This window comes from Drosophila ananassae, chromosome 3R (genome assembly GCF_017639315.1).
Source record: "Drosophila ananassae strain 14024-0371.13 chromosome 3R, ASM1763931v2, whole genome shotgun sequence".
In the NCBI taxonomy this organism is placed as follows: domain Eukaryota; kingdom Metazoa; phylum Arthropoda; class Insecta; order Diptera; family Drosophilidae; genus Drosophila; species Drosophila ananassae.
Genome location: NC_057930.1, coordinates 9,360,753 through 9,384,894, shown reverse-complemented (window position 1 = coordinate 9,384,894; position 24,142 = coordinate 9,360,753). Strand labels below are relative to the sequence as shown.

General features: G+C 41.5%; 2 protein-coding genes across 2 annotated transcripts; one reads left to right on the top strand and one right to left on the bottom strand.

The window, feature by feature from the left end:
* Window positions 1–415: 415 nt before the first annotated feature.
* Window positions 416–5,761, top strand: LOC6504345. The gene is made up of 8 exons (XM_001964977.4): window positions 416–1,472; window positions 1,899–2,006; window positions 2,335–2,422; window positions 2,581–2,999; window positions 3,053–3,750; window positions 3,808–3,978; window positions 4,038–4,191; window positions 4,254–5,761. The coding sequence occupies exons 1-8, from the start codon at window positions 1,113–1,115 to the stop codon at window positions 4,818–4,820; spliced, it is 2,565 nt and encodes an 854-aa protein (XP_001965013.2). The 5' UTR covers window positions 416–1,112; the 3' UTR covers window positions 4,821–5,761.
* Window positions 5,762–7,171: 1,410 nt separating this feature from the next.
* LOC6505763 lies at window positions 7,172–8,365 on the bottom strand. The gene has a single exon (XM_001964976.4). It carries the CDS (start codon window positions 8,327–8,329, stop codon window positions 7,292–7,294), a length of 1,038 nt encoding a protein of 345 aa, XP_001965012.1. The 5' UTR covers window positions 8,330–8,365; the 3' UTR covers window positions 7,172–7,291.
* Between the last annotated feature and the right edge of the window lie 15,777 nt (window positions 8,366–24,142).

Below are 24,142 nucleotides of genomic sequence, written 5' to 3'. Positions count from 1 at the left end.
GATATGCCAAATTTCATAAGGATCGGCCGACTATACACGATCCGCTATATATCTAATAATATAAGATGCGTGGCGCCACCTAGCGGACTGCGACTCAACTGCAAGGGTATATCAACTTCGGCTCCGCCCGAAGTTAGCTTTCCTTTCTTGTTTTTTTATAAAATAAAGATAAAAAGTGAATCTAATTTATACCAAAGTTTATCCTAAAATGGAACATCTAATGGCAAAAGCGAAAAGAAAGGAGTACTGGGTATCATATATTCAGACTTTTCCTAAATCTTTGTGTTTTTTTTAAGTAGCCTCTATTAGATAGCAAACTTATTTAAAACGAACTTAAGGAATTATTTAAATCACATAAAAGTACGGCAATGTCTGGCATCAGCTGCTTAGCTTTAGCATGTCCTGTGCGCATGTCCTTCGCCTTGAGCTGCTCAGCTGTGCCGCATTGTTTTCCTGCTGTTGCCGAAGCGAATAAAATTTGTTCAGAAGCCGCACAAATGCCAATATTTCACAAATCTAAATAAAACAATCCTAAAAAGTATAACTTTAAGGTTTAATTTGTAAAAAAGTGATAGATTATCGGGAAAGTCCAATGAAATTTCAATTCGTCAGGAATACTCGTGATTGTGTCCCAAAGGTGATTTCATAAAAAAAAGAGAAAGTCCCAAGTGAAAATAATTGATAATGCATCGCTTGAAGTTGGAATTCAATCAACGGACATGTAATCTGGAAAATAATTGTCTAATAAATCAGCATTCCACGATATAATTCAGTCAAAACTTTGCACAGATTTTATTGATTTTTCCTCAATAATTGGCCAGCAAGGAAAAGTGTCCTGCGAGAGAGATAGTACTCTCTCCTGCGCTCTTTCGAGCCGTTTTCTCAAATCCCTGCTCTCTCTCTCTCTTTTCTTCTTGTTTTGCTAAGCTCATTCGCAAATAAACAACTCACCTCTAAAAAAAATCATAAAAGATGTAAATAAATAAATAAAAATCATCATAAAATTGGTTTGCTAAAATATAATAATAATAAAACAAACATAAGCAACGGAAATCGTATCAACTTGAGTCAAGAAACTAATTTTGAGATCCCTGCACCCCTTCCTCCCAACCATGCCATATAGCCGGAGCCCCCCTCGAAATAAGCAGCAATCCACGGGGGGCTCCGCCGGCTCCAGCGGCTCAGTCTCCTCCCTGAACTCCGCAAACTCCTCCAGCCAGTTGCTGGGCCACTACCAGTCTGCATACGGACATCAGGCTCACTCCCACGCCTGCTACCAGCACCACTTGCAACAGCAGCAGCATCAACATCAGCACCAACCGCCACATCACCACCACCACGGAGGACGCACTTCCCTCACACCGACCATGAAGCGCGGCAAGAAGCAGTGGGGCACGCGGGAGAGGTCCGGCATGAGCTTCCTGATAGTCATCACCTTCTTCGCCGTGTTTGGTTTGATTATCCTGACCGAGGTGAGTGTCTAAAATCGTCGGATTAAAACGGGGTTTTATGAATCAAAATGTAATTTTTTCAACCAATATTACTTTCTTGAAACAAAGATAAAAATATATTTTTTAAACCCAAAATTGCGGCGGATACCTAAGAGAGATACCTAATCACACTCGTGTTTAATATCTTAAATATGTCTTTTAAAAGTAAATGAAGGCATTTTTTAGCTTGCCTTTTTCCAATTAAAAATTTTGCTGCACTTATCCCGAGAGAACCCCCTGAGAATTTTTTGATTAAAAATGTTAATAAAATCAAAACAGTGCCGTTTGTTCCGTAATTAACAAGAATTATAAATTCCGCTGGCCGGCTTCTAATGAATGCCAGCAAGGACGAAAAGGCAAAAGGAATTAGCTGAAATTTCAAAATGGTCTTCCTTCGTTTTCCCACAGGTCTTCATGATCGACGAGCGGACCCACAGCGGCATGCTGGCCATGAGGGCGGGTGGCGGTCTGGGCGGACGGATGGGCGACTCGATGCCGGATTATGATAATGTTAAGGTAAGATTTTTTATGCAAATTGGGCCACTTTTTGCGACTTTTTGTTTGCAAATACCGGTGGGAAAAGAAAGGATGTGCTGTTTTGCAACGGAAGTGGATTCAATTATTAAATTCGCTTTAGTTTTTCATATTTTTAAGTCTTTGGTTTTAAATTCAAGATTAATTTGAACATTATCAAGTATTCAATATTACCAATAGATATATGGATATCTAATATGGTATATACTTTTATAAAGTGTTGTTTATTAAAAAACATATGAAATACTTAAAATTCTTATTATTATTATTATTACTGGCTTTACTTAAGTGAAATTTGTTTCCATTTCAGGACGATTATGATCTATTGGATGCCAGTATTTTGAGTGATAATAAATTAGGTTTTATACAGCTCCGTGACAATAAACTAAAAATTCAAGGTGAGTAGCGTCTTCACATCATCTCCAGTGCAATCAGCGGCGCACAATGAGCCAAAGTAATTCAATTTGGAGTGCTCCATTGCTAACAAAGGAGATGCCGATGACAATGGCACATTACGTATACGCCGCATGTCTCATCCGTTTCCCAATTTCCACAGAAGCCGCAGGCGCCGATGGCCAGCGTTTGGCGGGCATGCTGCTCAATGGCGGAGGTGGCGCGGGCGGAGGTGGAGCTGCTGCGGGGGCATTCGGTGTGAATGTACCGCTAATACCCTGGGGCCAGGTGCTGCCCGAAAAGGTGGAGGACACGCTGCCACATTTTCCATTTGGCACTCGGCCCACAGACGGGGCCTGGCAGGTTGTCAACGGCACCAGGTTCAAGTTTTTTGTCTACTCCGCCTACTTCGATCGCCGGGAGGGAACGCGCCTGGTGCGCGTGGTGGGCGCCACCAAGACCCGGGGCCCGGAGCGGGTGTGGTGTCGGTTCTGGTACGGCCCGGCCCCGTCCAACGCCACCGAGACGGGCTCCTCAGCATGTGCCAAATATAGTTCGGCTACAGTCATGGCCCGCGTGAAGGTAGGCTCCTTTAATCTCCCATCTGCGGGTAATTTCAAAGGGAATCTTTGCAGATCATCCGTGAGAACTGGAACCTCAAGTACAGCGCCTGTTTCATCCTCTGTCCGGTGCGTACCCCGCCCCTGGCCGTGCCCCAGTACGTCAGTGTGGTCTCCCGACTGAGGGCTCCGCCAGGCAACCTCCTCACGCTGCGCAACACCGACCAGGACCCGGACTTTGCCCCACGGAATGCGAGTAACCCAAGGGCGGCCCCCTCGGCCCGGGCGATACCCAGTGGCGAGAATATTCCCGATCGCATTGCCGTCTGCGTGAAGCCCTTCCACTTCAACTACGACCAGGCACTGTATCTAATGGAGTACCTGGAGTTCTACGCCCTGCTGGGCGTCTCCCACTTCACTTTCTATAACCACACCCTGGGTCCCCATGCCTCCTGTGTGTTGGAGAGCTACCAGAAGGGCATGGTGCCCGGCTCCCTGACGGCCTTCGATCTGGAGCCACTGCTTCCGGCGGAGGCGGCCAACAACGCCACGCCCCGCATCCTCCAGTCACCGCATTACCGACGTCCCACAGTTAGCATATTGCCGTGGAACCTTCGGATGCGCAGCCAGAAGGAGATCCGCACCGAAGGACTCTTCGCGGCCCTCAACGACTGCCTCTACCGGACCATGTATCGCTACAAGTATCTGGCCCTGGTCGATCTGGACGAGTTTATTGTTCCACGGTACACGGACACGCTTAACGATCTCATCGGGTGAGTTGTTTCCAAAAAAGAGTTGACTTTAAAACTAAACTAAGGTCCTTTGTCTAGCTCCTTGAATCAGCGCTTCAGGAATCGCAATACTGGGGCCTACTCCTTCCAGAATGCCTTCTACTATCTCCAGTTTGCGGACGACCCGCTGGCCAGTTCCGGAATAGAAGGTGGCAGCGACCAGTTGGCCAGTGTTCGAGCCTCCCTAGTTACCCAAAGAAAGACTCGAAGGTGGCTGTTACTCATAAAGTTCTTAACATCAACAAGTAACCTTAAATTTCTCCAACTAGGCGTTACAAGTTGCACCCCCAGAAGCAGAGATCCAAGTACATTTGCAAACCGGAGGCAGTGGTCGAGGCGGGAAATCACTTTGTTTGGGAATTTGCTCCTGGAAAGGGATCTCTGAATGTCCCGCCCAAGGAGGCCATCTTACAGCACTATCGAGTAAGCGGAAATTTAGTCAATTTTGAAATATTTATTTATGTTTTCAGTAATATTCTTTGTAGGTGTGCGAGTTCGGCGGCAACGACTGCATCAAGGCGCCCTCGATTGTGGATCGAACGACCACGAAGTATGTGAACCGCCTGGTCCAGCGTGTGGATGCAGTGTACCGGCATCTTCGCCAGCGCTGTGATCTGCCATCTCTGCCCCCGCTGCCAAAGCCTCAGAAGTCCGCCGAGGGGCAGCCTCAGAAGTCACCCGAGGGGCAGCCTCAGAAGTCCGCCGAGGGGCAGCCTCAGAAGTCACCCGAGGGGCAGCCGCAGAAATCCCCAGAAGCACCAGTGAAGGCTCAGCCCAAACTTGAAAACCAGATGCCAACAACGATAAAAAATGACATAAAGGAAGGCTTAAAACCAGCAGACTCAGTGAAAGCCACAAAAGTAACAACTCCGACGACAACGACAACGAAGGCAACGACGAAGGAGGAGAAATCAAAACCAAACACAACGACAAAGCCGATGGCGAATCCCAAACAATCCCAGCCATCGGCCAATGTCCGCAAGAAACGGAAGCTGATCGTCTTCGAGATCAACGACTTTGGAGTGCCCGTGGCCCGGGTGGAGTATCAATGAGTGTGGGACATGGTCGGCAACATTTAGTTGGCCAATTAGTTTGGTAAAATATTTTAGGTTGTGCTGTTTATTTGTCCATTGCCCCGATGCTCAAAAACTGATCTAAGGTATTTGAAAATTTGCTCATTTTTAAGTTTTACCAAAAAGGGCCATAATGCACTGAGAAAAATAAGAAAAATACAAACAAAAGCCAAAGCAATAGAGTAAGGAACTAGCAAAGCAACATTTTAGCAACGATATCACCGAAAGTCGAGCAATTGATTCCAGCTGTGTTATTCGTTATTGCAAACAGAATTAATTATTTAAGCACATCCTTGAATTTCTTTAGCGTTGTGAACTTCATTTGGAGACTATATTTTAATATTTTCGGTGGTCGTAATGCAAAATTATTCCTATACAAAATTCAAAATATTCCTAAAATCAAAACACGCATCTATATATGTATATCTAAGTATAAGCCATTGTTTCGTGTTGTAGTCTAAGCAATTAAAACTGAAAAGGCAGCAATGAAAATGAAACACAGAATAATTAAGATGCCACATACCACATTTTCCCTGTGAACTGTTAGTTTTAAAACGCTTTCAATCGCAAAAAATTGCCACTTAGTCTGGGAAAAATAGGTCCTCCGAGCTATGCGTATAGACTCTGCATTAGTGGGCTAAGGATAGTTTAGGCCTCGTTGCTAGTCTGGCAATAATAAATTACTAAAACTAAAAACTAGTTAAGTCGCCATACAAAAAACTAACGAATTTTCAATGCTTCGAACTTGAATACTATTTTGTTTGGCTTAGCGCGCAAAGAGTATCAAATACCAAATTCAAAAATACACAAATAAGATTAAAGAATAACCTCATTATAAAGGGTCAGTAGGTTGTAAGATGCTAAAATTGAAGAAATAAATAAAACTAAAATTAAGCAAACTGAAAATTGTTTTTTTTTTTTAATGAATTCATTAAAATTGAGAGGGAATATCTGAATGTATGGGACGATTTGCAAATTGAATTTAAAGCGTCTTAAAAGCATTTAAAACTTTATCAAATTATAGCATGGTATAACACAAAGGTACAACTTTACCAACAGGACATATTATGCTTTTTTCTAACAAAAATCACAAGCTTTAAGGACTTTTGTTATGCACCACGCTTTGCTAATTCCTTGCTAAATGTATAACAACCTTTTTTGTATACAAGTATACCAAAATTATAATTGTTCCAATGCTGTTCTAGAGCTAAATACTTATGCCAGTTCTTACAAAATATATCAGTTTGTTTAAAAAGGCTTAGCGAGCTTTTGTATTCCTGTAAAAGCTTGAAAATTGTACAAAAAGAGCTTTGAAGTTAGGTAAAATGGTACAGAGGTATATCGGAGAATTATAGCAAAGTGCTTAACTGTTATATCAAGGGGAAACCCCTTCAAGAGTTCATTCAATCTGTTTATAAAAAGGAGAAAGTCCTTGAGTGCTTTCCTCAAACCACTTGGCTAAGCCATTTTAGAGACATTGATAAAGTCAGGCTTTGTAGCTATTTTTATAGAATTTTAATTTAATGAAATAAGAAAAAAGGCAAGGAAATATTCTCCATTACTTTACAAAGTTTGGTTCAAATTGGTTTAATAACCAAGTTCAATTCGGAATAGTCTTTAAAAAGTGGAATAAAATTGTTGATAACTCATACGCAGTGTAGTCTGACCTTCTTGTGTTAAATAAAACTTTAAAGTTTTTAGTTTCTTAAAAAAAATTAGACATTTATTTGTATCATAAATATATTTGTCTATAACTTTTTTTTATTAATAATTTAATAAATTGGGTATGAATACAATTTTTACTAAACTGAGCTGAATACATGGCGTATGAGTAATTTTATTCAAAACAATTTTCATCAATTTTAAATTGATTGAAATTGTGTCTTGACTGAAATTGATCTTTAAATGTTCTATTAAATATTCGTTAAAAAAATCTATGAAAACAAGACCTGATGCTCTATCACTTTTAATAATATTATGACTTAACCCTCCAATTCTGCAGGCCTTTGGAACCAAATGGCAACAGAAATCAATGGCTTTCAGCCATTTTGTCAAGCGATGCACGTTGTGCTTGGGTCAGCTCAAAAATTGCACAAGTCGTGTCCATCGAGGCTGTAATTGCATTGAAACTGAATTGAAACTGAATGCGCTAGCAAACCGCATAAAATGTGTCCTTTCATGGACGAAGTTAATCGGCTTCAGTACGCTGAATGAAGTCCTTAATATCCTGTTGCCATGCTTGTCTCTTAATCATTTCAATTACTGATTTCTTTGATAATATCTTGCTCTTTTAATGAGCAGAAATATGTCACATTTTTAAACACCTTTGATTTGTTGCATTGAAAAAAGATTTTTTATTCAACTCCCTTTTGATCCCACACCGAATAAAGTAAAAAATATCTATGCTAATATAGTGTCGTGATTTTTGTGATCTTCAACTTGGAGTGTTCCTACTCCTCCTCTGACTCCTCCGATTCCTCGGAGTCGTTGGCTGTGGAGGCGTCGGCAGCTTCGGTGGAGCCTGATGCCTGATTGCGACTGATGATCTCGTCCAGCTTCCGCTCCACACTTCCCTTCTCCAGTTCGTGCTCGGCCAGGGTCTGGCCCACACAGCCGCTGGCATCCAGGCCGACGGCCAGGAGGCCGAGACCCTTCAACTTGAGCCTAACCAGATCCCTGGGAGCCGACTGCAGCTTGCGCACGGCCTTGTTGATGTTGCGACGGCAGGTTCCGCGGCCGGAGTTGGACTCCAGGCACAGCTGGATCTGGACGATCAGCTCGTCAGTGGCGTTGTGGTATCCGGAGACAGTCTCGTGGACGCTTTGCTCGTAGAGGGCCACGTGCACCTGAAGGTGCTGCAGACAATCGTGGATGTATTCGGAGTAGCGGGCTTGGAACTCGTTGAGGACCTCCTCGGCCTCGTCGTTGCCCTGGCCGTTGGTCTGCTCATCGACGCGATCTAACTGGGCCTCGGCCCATTGGTTCCAGGACACCTCGATCTCCTGAGCGTGCTTCTGCTTCTGCTCCTCCAGCTGGGCAGTGATGTTGTTTAGAGTGGACTCCAGGTCCGAGGTGGCGTTCTGAAGGGCTAGCACGGTTTTCAGGGCATCCTGGAGGGCCTGACGCTTCGCATTATCGGTCAAGGAGCTAATGCCGCTTTCCAGAGAAGCGGCAGCATCCTTAATGGCGTCGGAGAAATCGCCGAGTCCCTGGGCAACGGCCTTGTGCAGGGCATCAGCGATCTTCTGGGCGTACTCCGCCGACTGCTCCAGATACTCCGAGGTGGAGTTCTTCACCTGGCCAAAGAAGTCGCCGGCAATCTGCGATCCGTTCTTGGCGGCCTCAACCAGACCGTTGACGATGGTCTGGCCGGCGTGGCCCAGCTCCTGCCAGACGCCGTCGAGGAGGCCCGGCCGGGGGGTGGCCACCACGCAGCTGGCGCCAATGGCCAGGACGAGCAGTAACAGTGCTGGCTTGGTCGAGTGCATTGTCGATCCACGGAAAGCCTAATCATTACCCCAGATTAGAGTTCCATTTTATACACTCCGCCCCGTGTATGTACCTATGTAGGTGGTCCGACTAATTAAATATTGGCCAGTAGCTGCATTTTATTAAATTAGTTAATATTTAAACAGCCGCTATCCGCGATTAACGTCACGCCTGTCGACGAATATTGTATGCGGGTTGGATAACAGCCCATCAAAGTAATCGAATAAAAAATTTCTTCAAAATGCAAATATGTATAGTTGGAGAGTAGAGTAAGTGCCCAGGTGTGTTGTAATTCTTAAACTCAAATATATATAAACTCAAATATAATTATTTCTCATATTTCTTAGGGAGTCTTTATAGAGACCTCTCTTTAGTAGTTTAGTGTCATAATAGTTATAGTTTTCTAACCATCTTCCGTATTTATTATTTTATTATTCGTGTTATTTCACCTGAAATGCCACCTGAAGAGGTCTGGAAAATCATAGCATCTTGTGGCAAGCATCAAAATAATATTGTGCCCCACTATGCGGAAGTTAGATACATTCCTGGAATTCATACAATTTTCAAATCATAAATACACTCACCCATATATTCGGGCACAAAGCAGAGGTTAAGCCTTGCTGCAAATCTGAAATGTATATTTCGAAGCCCGACAGGCTGCCACACAAAAGGTGTATGTGGGGGTACTTTGTGGCATGCCCCGCTTCAAAGGGTGCCAATGGGATGCAAAGGCGGCATGGGGCGGGGAAAGTGTAGTGATTGTCTTCTGCTTGCTTTTATGATGGCTTTAATTGCCGCTTGACAAATGTTTGGGCGGCAGGTATGTATCTGAGGCATGGGTGGGGCAATGGGGCGACGTGGCGAGGCCTTGAGCGACATGCAGTATAAACATTTTATTAGTCTGCTGTTAGTTTTGTTTAATTATGCTGTCATTAACTTTGCCACACACAGACACACGCATTTCTGCAAAAACGGACAAAAGCTTACATGTCTCAACGTAATTATTGTCGGAGCGTCCAACAAAGAGCCTCGAAGGACGAAGGACACAAACGTGGTGCTCCAGGGACAATACGTTGTCGCACCCCCACTTCCGCACTTCTCCATTCCCCTGTTCCTTGCTCTTTTTACCACTACCTCTCCCTGCCCATCTCTATCACACTCCTATTTTGTGCAGTCGGGCAGCGCAGACATTTAATTTTGCATTTTCAACTAATTGGCTTGCATACTTGCCACATTCTCGCTTCGCTTAATTAATTTAATTAGAAATATATTCCGGCACAAAAGAAAATCCAAACCTCAAAACCGTTCCAATATCCAGCAGACCCGTTAAGCTTATGATAATTATGCGGCCATTGCATTTACGTCGACATGGTCGCCAAAGGGGGCGGAAAGGGTGGATCAGGTGGCTCTGATGGAGGCGTGGGCGTGGAGCGGATGGGCGGCACCTTGTTCATTTTGTGGCTGGCTCATCATCGGGCCGATTCAAAAGGAAAACTTTTGCAGGAGCCTGTGCTTTATTGAACGGCAGACATTTCACATGAGCTGCCAAAGGAGCATATTGAATCTGACAAGGCGGCAAAAGTTTTATGCACATTTTCCAGCTTTCCAATAAGTTTGTGCATAATTTTCTCGATTGTATCTTCTCAAATAATTGACTTTTTCATAAAAACTCATTTCTTTAGGATTCAGTTATCTGTATATTTTTGTGAGACTATAGTATTTGCAAGGGTGGTAATTGAATTCGGTTACAAAATTATTATATCATTAAAAAAAATTAAAATAATTAAATTTAACTTCTGAATATTTAACTACTTAGTATTAAAAATTTCCAAAATAGTATTTTTATATAGAATTGTTTAAATAAATGAAGTTTTTATGTTAAATAAAAGGATGAACTCTGGCCTAAAAACATTTTTATGGTAATTATTTGCTTGTAATAAGCTCTGTCTTAAGATGAGGAGATTAAGATATAAATAAATGAATTCGACCAAAAATAAATTTTAAAATATGTCGATTAAAATACGATGTCACATAATAATCATACGAAATATTAATTAATTTTAACTAAATTTAGTCCTTAAAACCATTGATTTTTTATTGGAAAAGGTATTTAAGTAGAAATCATTTACTGTAACACTTCCAAATGTGGTTTTATAATCAATCAATTATAATATAATGATAATATAAAAATATAATTATTTATTAATTGAATACTATCTTTGTACATATCATTTTTTTTTAATTAGGTAGTAGTGGTTTTAATCAATTTCTATGTGTCTCAAATAGTAACCTAAAATGTATCCAAATTAATTTAAAACATTAAAATTTAATATGGTATTTTTACTTTACCTTATCTTAAATGAACCATAGTGGATAATCTCATAAATTTAATAAATTATTATAATCAATCACTTAACAGCACATTACTTGTTAAGAACGCATTAAAAATGAGGCCATAAACTGAACATCGATCTGCGAAAGGGCATTGCGAGCATCACATGGCGATGATGACCTCTCCTTTATGCTTCGTGCTGACCTCGGCAATTGCCATGAATGGCCAGGACTGCAAGGACTGCCAGGAGCAGGCCATGGACTACGGCACGGTGCCTGGAAACGATGCCGTGCCGTTGCCATTGCAATCGCGGCCATTAAGTCATTTTGTTTCCTGTAACATTTCCGGTATCTTTTTAGCGTCGCCGCTTCGAGTGCTACCAGAGGAGAGGGCGGAGGCGGTTCCTGAAAGTGCTCCTGATTGGAGGCGGAGGTCGGAACGGGCGGTGTACCGGCTTGGGTGGCGGTACTGCAACAAATGCTTTTAAAGTAGATGATGGCCACGTTGGCTGCTTGGCCAATTTATTGCTTACCAAATGTGTTGCTGGCCGGGGTCCGAATGCAACTGCAACTCTACCAAATTGCGCCACGTAAAATGGTCTCTGAAATTAACTTGGCCCACAGCAGGCCTGCCAAAGATAAGCAAAAAAAAAGCAATAATAAATTGTGAAATAATAGTCGCATTAATGATGGTCTTCTACCTTTAGGGTGGTTAAAAAAATGGATATGAAAATGGATGTGAAAATTAAGAGGAGGATTTCTAGTGACAAGCAACCTGTGAAGCCCCAAGCGGCTTTTCACTTCTCAGCGAGGTCTTAACCAATAATTCCTAACCTTCGGGTAACAGGATTCCACTAACATATTTTTCTAAAAATACATTCGGCCTGAGTGAACTCAACGAGCGTAAAAATTGCGAACGCATTATTTTGCATGTGCAGGAGCAGTTGCCAAATCCGCGTGGATATTCACGCGGCCAGGATGCGGGCACACGGCACTCTAAGAGCGTTGCTCATACGCAGCGTTGCCAAGAATGCGATGCCAGAACTGGGATCCCCTTGGCGCACATACAACAGATTTAGTGCGGCAGCTTTTATCTAGTCGCATTCGCTTGGCTATCGTCTGGGGAGCAGACCTGGCTCGGTCTCGCTCTCGGGCTCGATCCAGGACCAGGCCGGGACAGGTGGTCCTGTATACATTTGTTCATATGAAAGTGGCAACCGGGCGGGGCAACCATTCCCACCAGCTCTTTTAGTGTAAACGTATCTGTATCTCCGGACCGGCCGTATCTGTTTCTCCATATCGCACTCGGGCAATCCCATCAGTCCCGGCTAAATGTGTAACAGCAGTCACTTAGCGAACTGAAAACCGAGAGCCAGGCACTGGCACTGGCAACCTCGATGCTCCAACCTCGGCAACATTGTGTGCGGTCGTTACTTCATTGGCAACAATCCCCTTGACTCGGTGCTCTAGCTGCTGCTTGCCACGTTTTCATTGTTTTGCTGTGCATTTTATTTTATTTTTGCACTCGCTTTTTTTTCGCCACGTATTTTCTTTTAATGCGCTGCGGATTTGCTCTGAAATATGCAGAGGGGGCTGAACTCGGGGCACCACCACCCACTCGGGCACCACCGGCATCCACCTGGCCTCTATCTGTCTCCCAGTTGGCCCGGCACTCTTATGCTAATTAAGTTTATGCTAATTTAACTTATTGCCACTAAGTTGGCCCACATATGCGGCCAGCCGCAGAACCCATCACTTTATTTTGCCGAGCTTCTCCTCCTAAATTACCCAAAATTTCACAATGCGATCTGCTGGCTTTTATGGCGACAGAGTAACTTAATTGGTTTATAATGGAAATGGAAAAAGTAGCAATCGGAAATCCTGGTCATTAATATAATTAAATGTGTCCACGAAAAATAATCAAGTTACTAACGCAAATAAGACACTATTTCAGTCTTAATTAATGGTAGATATCATACAGATAGACTCGTAGGTTCCATTAATATCCCTTTTCAAAGTAGAATTTCCACGCACATGTACTGTGTTGAATATTTACAACTTACTGAGCCAAAAGCGTACAGTTTTCGTCGATTTTCAGGCGAACTTATTGTCTGATTTTTATGTAAATTGCATTTAAAGCAATAAATCAGTTTTAATCAGCCCACGAGCCGGGCAGCTGAGCCGAATGTCGTTGTCGCTGTCGTGTCCTGCTGGATGCTGGAACCTGGATGCTTTACGCTCGATAGGCCTGTATATGTATTATATGTATATGTATGAGTTTTTGTGCGAGTATTGGGGCCTGTGGGTGCTCTTCTGTGTCTGCTTGTATGACATAAGCAAATGCATTCTGTATGCATGCCGCTTTATTAAAAAAAAAAATTAAAAACGAAAATCTGACCAATAAATGAATTTCGGTGTATGCCTGTGTATTGAAATTCGTTCATTAAAGATCTGAATATGGAAAGTTGGACACACATAACGACGGCAAGGAAAGTCAATCGATAATATCCTGGTTAAGCACTGTCTTAATACCACTTTTTTATGCTTGCCTCATATTTATGCATATTATTTTAAAGTTGGTGTCTGTAATTTTAAATGGTTAAGAGAACAAGTTTTATAAGTTTACTATAAAAAATGAAAGTAATCAAGACAATCGAGTTTCTCAACTATATGATATCCAGTACTACCAATAAAGATTGTCGAAACGAAATTTCATTGCATACTTGCTGGGGAAGGATGCAGAATAAAAATGTCTATAGCTTCTCAAAAAACTGTTTGAATAAGCCAAATTTTAGTTTTTTTTTATATTTATTGGTCTTTAGATCAATCACTAAAATTATTTAATTTAGATTTTTAAAAATGGATTTTAAAATGGCTCTACATACATCAATGATTTTTAAAAGAAGGCCTATGAAATCTCTTCATCTTAAAATAAAATGTGTATGATGTAAAAATAGATGATGCTGATAAAAAATAATTAAGTATATGTGTTTGTTATCCTTGTGCTTCACGTGTACCGTGTATAATTACACTAAATAGCCATGGCGTTTGTTTAGAAGATCTACATAAAAGTCGCTAATTAAATCAGTAAGCCCCAGCAACTGCGTTGGCATTTAATTGTGCAGCATAAATCAACGCAGCGAAAAAGGAGGAAAACAAAACCAAACAGAAGGCAAACCAGAACAACGAGTGACACAACATTTTTGGCCCGAAAATGCGATCAAACTTTTGTCCGAGCCAAATTATTTTTCGCATGTAAAATGCTTCGGCTCGCACCAAACAAAAACAGCGCTTTTGGACAGCATTTTCCTGTTGCTGGCTGTTTGTTTCTGGACAAAAACGAAAAGTTAATTCGTGGCAATTATGTTGACATGCCAAATATCCTGGTGCCTGGCCGGGGGGAGGGCCAAGTCGGGTTCAGCCTGTTGGCAACAGCCCAGGGCCGAATCATTGGGTTTTATTTAGAAAATTAAGTGTCAACCGAGCAGGCATGAAAAATTTGCAATTTTTGTTAGTAACTCAACACACAATTTTGAATCATTCAAGAGTGAAGTTCGTACTAATTGTTAGCATTTCACTTTCATAAAGTCAGCGCCAATATTATTTCCGCTTTGAATTCGATATTTCAAATCCATCATCAGACCTATTAAATTTTTGGGTTTAGACCACTTGTTTGTTGTTTTTAATGGTTTCATGTGGATTTTCGCATGTTTTTGCGGATGTGTTTGTTTTTGGGCTTTATTTTGGCTCTTCGTTGCTCTATTTTCGCCGTAATTTGTCGCTCTGACTAGGCAAGTTTTCCTACATCGTCCTGTTGTTTTTTTCTTCTCCATTTTTTGGTTGGTTGGAAGTTGTGCTTGTTTTTGGGACCATAGTTCAAATGTTTCATTATTTATGCTTCATAGTGGCGGTTGTATGGCGTTTTTGTTATTATTGCAGTTGTAGTTATTTGCCCTCGAACACTTTTTGCTGACAAGCCAAACTTTTTGCCTCAATAAAGTTTTGATATTTTTGGCAAGGGGGTGGCATCGGTTGGCCTGCGACTGCCCAATTACACGAAAATTCATATTTTATTGCTTACATTATATTGTGTTTAGTTCGATGTGTGAAAATCACGATAGTGAACCTTAAATTGCGAGTATCATGGAGTAGTTCTATTTTTAAACAAATGTAATGACCAAAAGGTGGATGTTTAAGATTTTATAGCTTAAAATTGTTTTATTCATCATAAATCTCCACTTGGTTTGATATTTTCGCACATTTTTTATTGTCATCACTTGCAAAATGATTATCATCTTCGTTCGCCATTGATCATTATTAGGAAAAATAATAAAGTCGCACGAAGAAAATTTATCAAAATCATAAATCATTGCAAATTGCTGCAATTCTTTATACACCTGCATTCACGTATGCAGTGCGTTGTGCAGGTGTGTGCGTGTGCGGGGCTGCCATCATTTCTCAATACATGCATGTGGCGGTGCTGAAATATTCGCAATGTGGCGCTGAAATGTATGCTATGGAAATGTGCAGTGAGTGGTGAATGGTCAGGATAACTCAAGTCTCCTGTTAAGACTCTTGGCAATGAGTGATTCTATTTAACAGGACTCAGAGTCCTAGTTGAGTTAAAATATATACTCAAATTATGCTAGTCTTACTCTTTAGTAATGCTAAGAGAAAAAGAGGCTCAGTATGAGTGATTTTATTTCAGAGTGAGTTTAACTTTAACTAACATGAGTTTAAAATAGGTTGAGTACTAAAAGTAGTTAACAGGAGTCCTGCAAAACAAAAGCACTCAATGATGAAATTTGTAGTGATTACATTATATTTTATTAAAATTTTTTAAATAAACTAATTAATATTTATATCGTTAAGATCTGTCGCATTAGTACCGCTATAATAAACTTAGAAACTAAAAGTGAATTAACGTTTCTGCTTATGTCTTATGTACATATATATCAAAATCATAAAAAATAAGCTTAAAAAGAGCTATATTGTTCTCTACAAATTAGAACAAATTAGGTGTTATATTTTACAAAATCTATATGTATTGCAATTACTATAGTACTAAAATATGGTTTTCTTTATTTAAAATTTAATTTATTTAATTTATTCCGACATACTCCAGTGTTAAGCCGTTGAAAAAAAAAACAAAGAACAATTTTCGCAATTTTCCGTGACGATTGACTAACGCACTGAAGAGTATCTCAAAAGTACTGGGGAAATAAACAAGCAAACAAAATGAAGCCGTAAATACATTTGGCATCAGACGATGGCCACTTGAATCGATGCAGAAACGGACTCGACCGATTCGCTTTGTGATGGCGACTTTTTAATTAAAATAAAAATGCAATCCACACATACCAGGGATGATGAGGCTGACGATGAGGCAGGCGGCTGCTGGCAGAGATGATGACCAGAACGAGACCGGGAAAATCACGACAACAATAAAAATTAAGTTAAAGCACGATTTAAATGCAGGCAAAGTGTGGGGTGTGGAATGCAGGCGCATAAGTTTGATGCAATTCACACGAACGCAGCAGAAAAGCGGCGTTTTTGCCGGAAAACCAATGCACAATTAAAAACAAATATGACTCAAATTAATGATACGGTTTTTGTTAAGCTTTCGTTTCATAAAAAGGTTAAACATTTATTTAATATTTCAAAAGTAAAGTAGAGTCTATTTCTGTTAAATATTTGTGGGGAAATGGAATGCGTACTGCGTCAAGTATTCGTGTACTTACCAGATCCTGTAACCCTTTTCTAATAGGCCTATGGAAATGATTGCTGAATGCAGGACCCTTTCATTGTTTTGAGCATCGATGATGCATGCCGCCGCCCTTTTATCCCGCCCCGACGTTGCAGCCTCGGTGCATTCAACATCACTCATACGCCACGTTGCACCACGACCACAGAGTCTCGCCTCATTCAGTGAGCAGTCAAGTACAAGTGCATTTGCATCGAAATTGATTGCTCACAAAACTGTCGATACGGCAAAATTGCCAATTTCAGATGCCCTTCTGCATTGGGTACTGCCCCTTGTGGGCGTGGCAAAGGTAGGCGTTCGCCTCTGACCAAAACGAGTGGCATTGCCGATGCTGCATCAACAGATTGTTGATTAAAAGTGAGCTCGACACCAAAAAAAGTTGGATGGCTTGCAACGTTTTAAGTACTGCCACTCAAAGTGATTACATTCTTGGCCTTAATGCGAAAGTTATTAAAATGGGAGGTTAATTTCATGGATAATTAAGCCATAACATATTGGTTTAATCAAAATGTGGTTTATTTTTAGGCTCACCTTTGTTGGAGACACTTAATTACGTTGCCAATCAAGATGCATTGTTGGTGAGCTCGGTCATTGTTTTATTATTAGGTCTATTGGGGGCGATCGCATCAATTTGCCTTTGTTTTTATGCCACAGCTTTTTCTGACTTTCGATGAAACCCAAACATAGAACCACATCTATAGCAAATCACCCACCAATCCTTATTAGCATTCGGCTGCAGATGAAAGTGCAACCGTGTGGGCCGCGCGGATAATTAGTTTTTGGCGTGTTGCGGGGCAATTTTTGAAAATTTCTTACTTAATAGACTGGCTGGTGGAGCCAATGGCTGGCTGCCTGGATGGACTGGCTGGATGGCTGGTCGGAGAGGGGACTGGTGGACTTGTTCCGAAAGCTTGCCAAAATCGTGGCACCTAATTGCGGGCAATCATATTTTGTTTGCCAAAAGCAGGACTAGGCGGCTGCTTGAGTGAAGTGCAGCCATGGGTGGTGCAGTTTGGCGGCTCCGGTGGTTGCTGGGATGCAATCAGGTGGTGGTTCTGTCAGTGCCAGGACGTGCAATGCTAGCCTGCACGTTCTGCTTGTGTTTGCATAAGCACACACACACCCCTACACCCACGCCCACACTCATCACACATACTCAGATACCGGGGCTTATCGCCTCGCCTGAGCAAATCAATCAATTTAAAAGCAATTGCTGTTAATGTGCAACGTTTGTTTGGCAGCTGTCAAAAATTTGCACACACACACACACACACTGGGTGAGAGAGCGGCTGCTGAGACTCCTAGAAGCGCTTGATTGCCAAAGAGCTGGGATCCTTAAAGTCCTTGAGCCTTTGGTTTATTAGTCGGAGGCCGCTGGTTCTGTGGGGTCAATCGGTTGGCGTCTGCTTCTGTGCTCCTTGATTGATGATCAAAGCTGCCATAATTACCCGCCGAGCGAAACTAGTCAAATGTGGGCATAAATATGTATATCCCTTTGCAAATAGCTGCCTACTTGGTTCAGTGCCTCGCGCCTGATTGATGTTTCCGTCGAACGAAATGGCTTCAATGATGAGCCATCATGTCTGGGTTTGATCTTAATTATGTGCCGCCATTTTTTAGCGACTTGGTCATTAGGTAGACTTACAAGGTCATTTTATTTTAATATTCTTAGCATTATATATTCATATATAATTTCCTTCTTTAAAAAAGTATATGTAAATGGTTCCAGCACTTTAGTTTATAAATATAATAGTGCTTGTTTCTTTAAGATTGTATTAAGTTTATTGTTTATTGATGTGTGCCTAGATTTTATTTGGATATTTTATTTGAGTTACATAGGTAGTTCTATTGATTAATAATAATTGAAATTTAGTGGCAAAAAAAAAGTATTTGTTGTACTAAATAAGTTATCTTCAAGAACTAGGCTCATTTTTATATTTTTTGGTGAATCTAAATATTAAAATTACTTATACCCCGAAGAATGCAAGACATTAAGTATTTTATTTTATAATAATAACTTGTATGTAAAATTACCATAAAAATAGTTTTTATGTTTTACAAATTAGGATCTAAACTACATCTTTTTTAAATGAATTGTTTATTTTTTGTATTTTTAAAATTTATTTTTTTAGTCAAAAAAGTGATTTGACAATTATAGAATTAATAAAATATAGTTCCCCGTCTTGTAGTTCAAAAATCCTTTTAGTTATTTAGCTTTATATCAGACCACTTATTTAATTACTTTAAAATTGTGGGAATTAATTAAATTTTCTAATCTGGGATAAATAAAAAGCCATGTGTGACTCGCTCTTATCTTTCTGCTAAATACAAGAAGTACACAAAGCAGTGTCCTAAAAACCGTCAAGGTAAAAAAATCGACGAATATTGTATGGATAACGTGTATAATCCACCCAGCTTGGGGTGGAACTGGAGTCGCAATGGGAGCTGGAGCTGGTAGTTGGTGACACATTTGCATTTTTCAAACAATTGAAAAAGTAGTTAAAGTTTTTGCTCTCGTCCAGAAACACCTTGCCATGGCGCAGAGTCACTTGTGCGCATAAGCAACGATTCACGCGGTCGAGGTAGCAGTTTTCTGTTTTTTCGGTGGGGCTTTGGCTTGTGTTTGGCATATTACACTCAATGTCAGTTGCCCCCAGAGCTGCCCCACGCCGCACCTGTCCAGGTGTCAAGGGTCTGCCTTCGCTGTTTTTGTCATTCTGCATCGGAGAACACACCGTGTGTACATCATATGGCGCTTTACCTTTTTTTTGGCACACTTTCGCTGGCGCTTTTTCATGGACGCCCTATGTGCCCCGACTGACACATTTCTTTGATGTTGCAGGTGCAGTTGCAACTTGCCACAAAGCTTCTTTCATAATGAGATGCGTATAGATAAGAAATGTTCGTGCCAATTTCTTAGGGAACTAAACTTCAAAAGCATTAACCTCTACCATCCGTTTTAAGATCGATCATCTATAAGTCAACTAAAAGACAAATCGTTCAGCGCCACATTGCTATCAATAACTGATTTACATACCGCGATATCTGCACCAAATAAGCTGCTCCTGCCCTGCTCCACGGCTATCCTGCACCGTTGGGAAAATGGGAAAACTGGCAGGACCAAATGCGAATGCGGATGCGGACGCATTGCAAACAATGGCAGCAAAATATGCTGCTGTGCTTAAATGAAATGCCAACAAAACCAAACAGTTAAATCGCTTGGGTGAGGGCTGCGACTGGAATGCGACTGTAGGATATCTGGAGGGATGTTTGGGGCGAAGGAGCTCGGGAGCCGGGATTGCTGGCTCTGGGCCGGACTGACGTTGGCCTCCGGGCGCGACTTGAAAAGCAGCTTCATTTTAGCGTATAATTGAGCGAGCACAAAATATGCGACAAGCGACAGAACCCGGAGGGGCCAACGATGCTAGTAGAATGTGGGCGTGGCAGAGTCCCAGCCCCAGCCTCCTTTCTCCCGCCGGGTTAGCCCGGCTTGCGTGCAAGCGGACGGATAACAAAGATTTTGCGGAAGTATGAAATTTTACTATTACTTTGTCGCAGCAAATAGAGCGGAAGTCAGTCAACGAATGCAATACCAAGTTCAGGCGACTTGATTGTGTCTTTGAGGCGCCGAAAGCAAGTTGGTGTGGGAAGAAGGGGAGGTGGTGGCAAAGTGGCAAGTGCAACATTGGGGCGCATGGTGCAGGGTGGAAATCAATGCAAGTTTTCCACCCACAACGAGTGTTTGCGGTTTAATGTGTGAAATATCTATGGCATGCCGCAATTTGTGGCAAAACCAGTATACATTTATCTTTAAAATGCTACCTCAAATTTTGACTAAATAGATCCCAATTCTTTTGATTTGTAACATCAGGACATGTGTTCTCAGCGATAATGATTATGAAATGATTATCTAACTATTTCGCAGATCCCAATTCTCAAGATTAGGTCAGTTTCCGAATTCAAAAGATTAACTGTCAATTTTGTATCTAATTAACTTTCAATTCTTCCAAAATTAGTCGAGTGTCAAAAATTAATGGCGATGTCACTTTTAATTATAATATAATATAATTATAATTTATATAATATACTGAGAAATTTGTACTGATCGGACAACTATATACGCTATTTGCTTTACATATCTAACCGACAGTCATTGAACTGCTTGGGATGTTGACTTTCCGTTGATGTTTTAATTATAATTCATAATCTTTTATGAGAACAATGATCTTTTACTAAAAGTATTTGTTTTCATCAAAATTTGGACTTACGCTTTTTAACATTTCTTTACTTTTGTGGCGAGTCAACCGACACAATTTGAAATTGCAACGAATAAATTCTTTTTCGCCATAGTATCTAAAATCCCTTTGGGCATACTAAAAGACTACTCGCTACAAGAAGCTTCACTCTTCAAGAAATCATCTTAATATTGACAACATATACATTCCACCAAATCTTTGTATCCACACTATTCATGCAGTTATCTTTAATAAATATTAATAGTTATTAACCAACGTGGTTATATTTATTTGGAGCATAAAAGACTCCATAATTGGTGACCCTCGACAACTAGAACAATTTCAAATCACATCAAAGTCTTGAGTACATACACACAAGTATTTCACAACATGGCCGAAAACGAAGACTTCGCTGACGCGCAAGACGCTGCGCAATTTACTAGCACAGCCATGATCCAATCCGTATTTGGAAAGATGCCGTTCCCAAATTTACAATCAATCACAAACATAGAAATGTTCTTCACGAAGTTAGAAAGTTGGTTCGCACTACAAGGACTTGGTGCACGAAAAGAACAGGAAAAGTTCGCTGCAGTCATCGCCTACGCAGACCCCAAATACCTGGAACAAGTACACGATCTTGTGAACAATCCACCCGAAACTGCCCCTTACTCCACCTTAAAGGAAGCGATCCTTTCAAAGTTTACGGACTCGGAAATGGTACGTTTGGACCGACTTGCAACGGGAATTCAGCTCGGCGACAGCCGCCCAAGCCACTTACTCTGCCAACTGCAGCAAACCAAGGCAACCTGCGACGAATCAGTAGTACGACGCTACTGGATCAAACGTTTGCCTCCTCCCGTACGCGCGGTAATTGTCGGCATGATAGGAAGCTCACCGCAGACCAAACTCTCACAACTTGCAAAAGCAGCCGATGCGGTTATGGATTCCTTAAACGACGATGCGTCTGACCACGTATATGCTTTTTCAAAAAGCAAACAACAGCAGTCTCATCAAGAAGAATGCGTCATAACGCTGACCAAACGACTCGACGATAATGACAAGGCTCTGCAGCAGATTAACAACAAACTGGGACAGTTACTTAATCACAATCAAACGCGTGGCAGAAATAATCAGCGACCCCAAAATTATTACCGCAACAATGCACCTTCTAACGATAGATCGTCCCAACAACTGTGTTGGTACCACAACAAGTACGGCAGAGATGCACAGCGTTGCAGCCAACCATGCTCCTTTACAGCGTTCAACGAGGACGACCAAAAAAACTAAATGCAACCGTCAGAGGATCAGGAGGCAGCCTTGACGGATTAAGTAATTTCGCCTCTTCTTATCATCAAGCATTCCAAATTAATGTTCACAGAATCTCTTACTGCAACCGACTCTTTGTACCAGACGCCCAATCTGGGAGAAAATTTTTAGTCGATACAGGAGCCGACGTTTCGATCATTCCATACAGTACTATTCACAAGAATATACAAAACGCCAATCGCCATACACTCTTTGCAGCGAACGGCACAGAAATAAAAACATACGGCACCATCCGCTTGACACTGGACCTAGGACTACGTCGTCCTTACACTTGGAACTTCGTTATTGCTGATACCAATACTCCAATCATTGGATCCGATTTTCTACACCACTACAACCTTCTTGTCAACATCAAGGAGGCTAAGTTAGTTGATGCCAAAACACGCTTGACATGCTGTGGTATCCACACACATCAAAATTCATCAATTATTAAAACATTCAACACATCCAACGCATTCGCTCAACTGTTGGAGGAATTCAAAGACATCACACAATTCAACACAATCACACATCGTCCATCGTCAACAACTAGCGTCACCCACGTCATCGACACCAAAGGAGCACCACCCTTCGCGCGACCACGAAGACTGACCCCAGAGAAACTCCGAGCAGCAAAGAACGAGTTCCAATATTTAATGGACATGGGAGTATGCAGACCTTCTAAAAGCCCATATGCTTCACCTTTACACATGGTACGAAAACCTACTGGTGAATGGAGACCATGCGGTGACTACCGCGCCCTCAATGCGCAAACCATACCGGACCGGTATCCACTACCACACATACAAGATTGCACACACGTGTTCTATGGAAAAACTATTTTCTCCAACATCGATCTCAACCGCGCATACAATCAAATCCCAATAGAACCTAAAGACATCCCTAAAACGGCCATAACAACTCCTTTTGGTCTGTTTGAATTCACACACATGACATTTGGACTGTGTAACGCAGCTCAAACATTTCAACGCTATATGCATACAGCATTCAGGGATTTAGACTTTGTCTTTGTTTACGTCGACGATATAGCAGTCGCATCGGCCAACATACAACAACATCATATCCATCTGCGCCAAGTTTTGCAAGATGGAGAAGAAGAAACTGCAAGAGTACAATCTCACGATAAACCCCAGCAAATGTAGTTTCGGAAAAGAATCAATTGAGTTCCTAGGACATAAAATTAACCACCAGGGTATTAAACCTCTACAAACCAAGGTAAACGCCATTACAAATTTCCCCTTACCCAAGGTGGCCAAAGAATTACGAAGATTCCTCGCAATGATCAACTTTTATAGACGATTCCTCCCCAATGCTATTCAACATCAAGCTCCACTAGTGCAGCTTATACCAGGCAATAAGAAAAACGATTCCACCCCAATCAACTGGACAACAGAAACAATCGACAAATTCAACAGTTGCAAAAATTCTTTAGCACAAGCTGCACTATTGGCACATCCTGCACCGAACGCAAACCTTTCGCTAAGCACAGACGCGAGCAACATAGCAGTGGGAGCGGTTCTACATCAAGTCATCAACTCGGAATACCAACCAATGGGATTCTTCAGCATTAAGCTCTCAGAAACACAACGAAAATATAGCACATACGATCGGGAACTCCTAGCAATTTACCTCGGAATAAAACATTTCCGCCACATGCTGGAAGGCAGGGTTTTTCACATCCGTACAGACCACAAACCCTTAGTATACGCCTTCGATCAAAAACCCGAAAAAGCATCCCCGCGACAACTTCGCCAATTGGATTTCATAGGACAATTTACCACATCTATAACACACGTAAGAGGAGACGAAAATACAACCGCAGATACGCTTTCCCGCATCGAAGCCATCGGAGATAATTGCATTAATTATAATGAAATAAGCGATGCGCAATTACGCTGTCCAGAACTCCAAAAACTACTCAATTCCAACACCAGCTCTCTTCAGTTAAAAGCAGTAAATATTCCTCATACACATCACTCACTAATTTGCGATATATCTACTTCTAGCGTACGGCCTTTCATACCACAGCCGCTTAGAAACACAATCTTCGAAAAGCTACATAACATTGCACACGGTGGAGTTAAGGCAACTATAAAACTTTTAAAACAACGATTCGTTTGGCCCTCCATGCACAAAGAAATCTCCGAGTTCGTAAA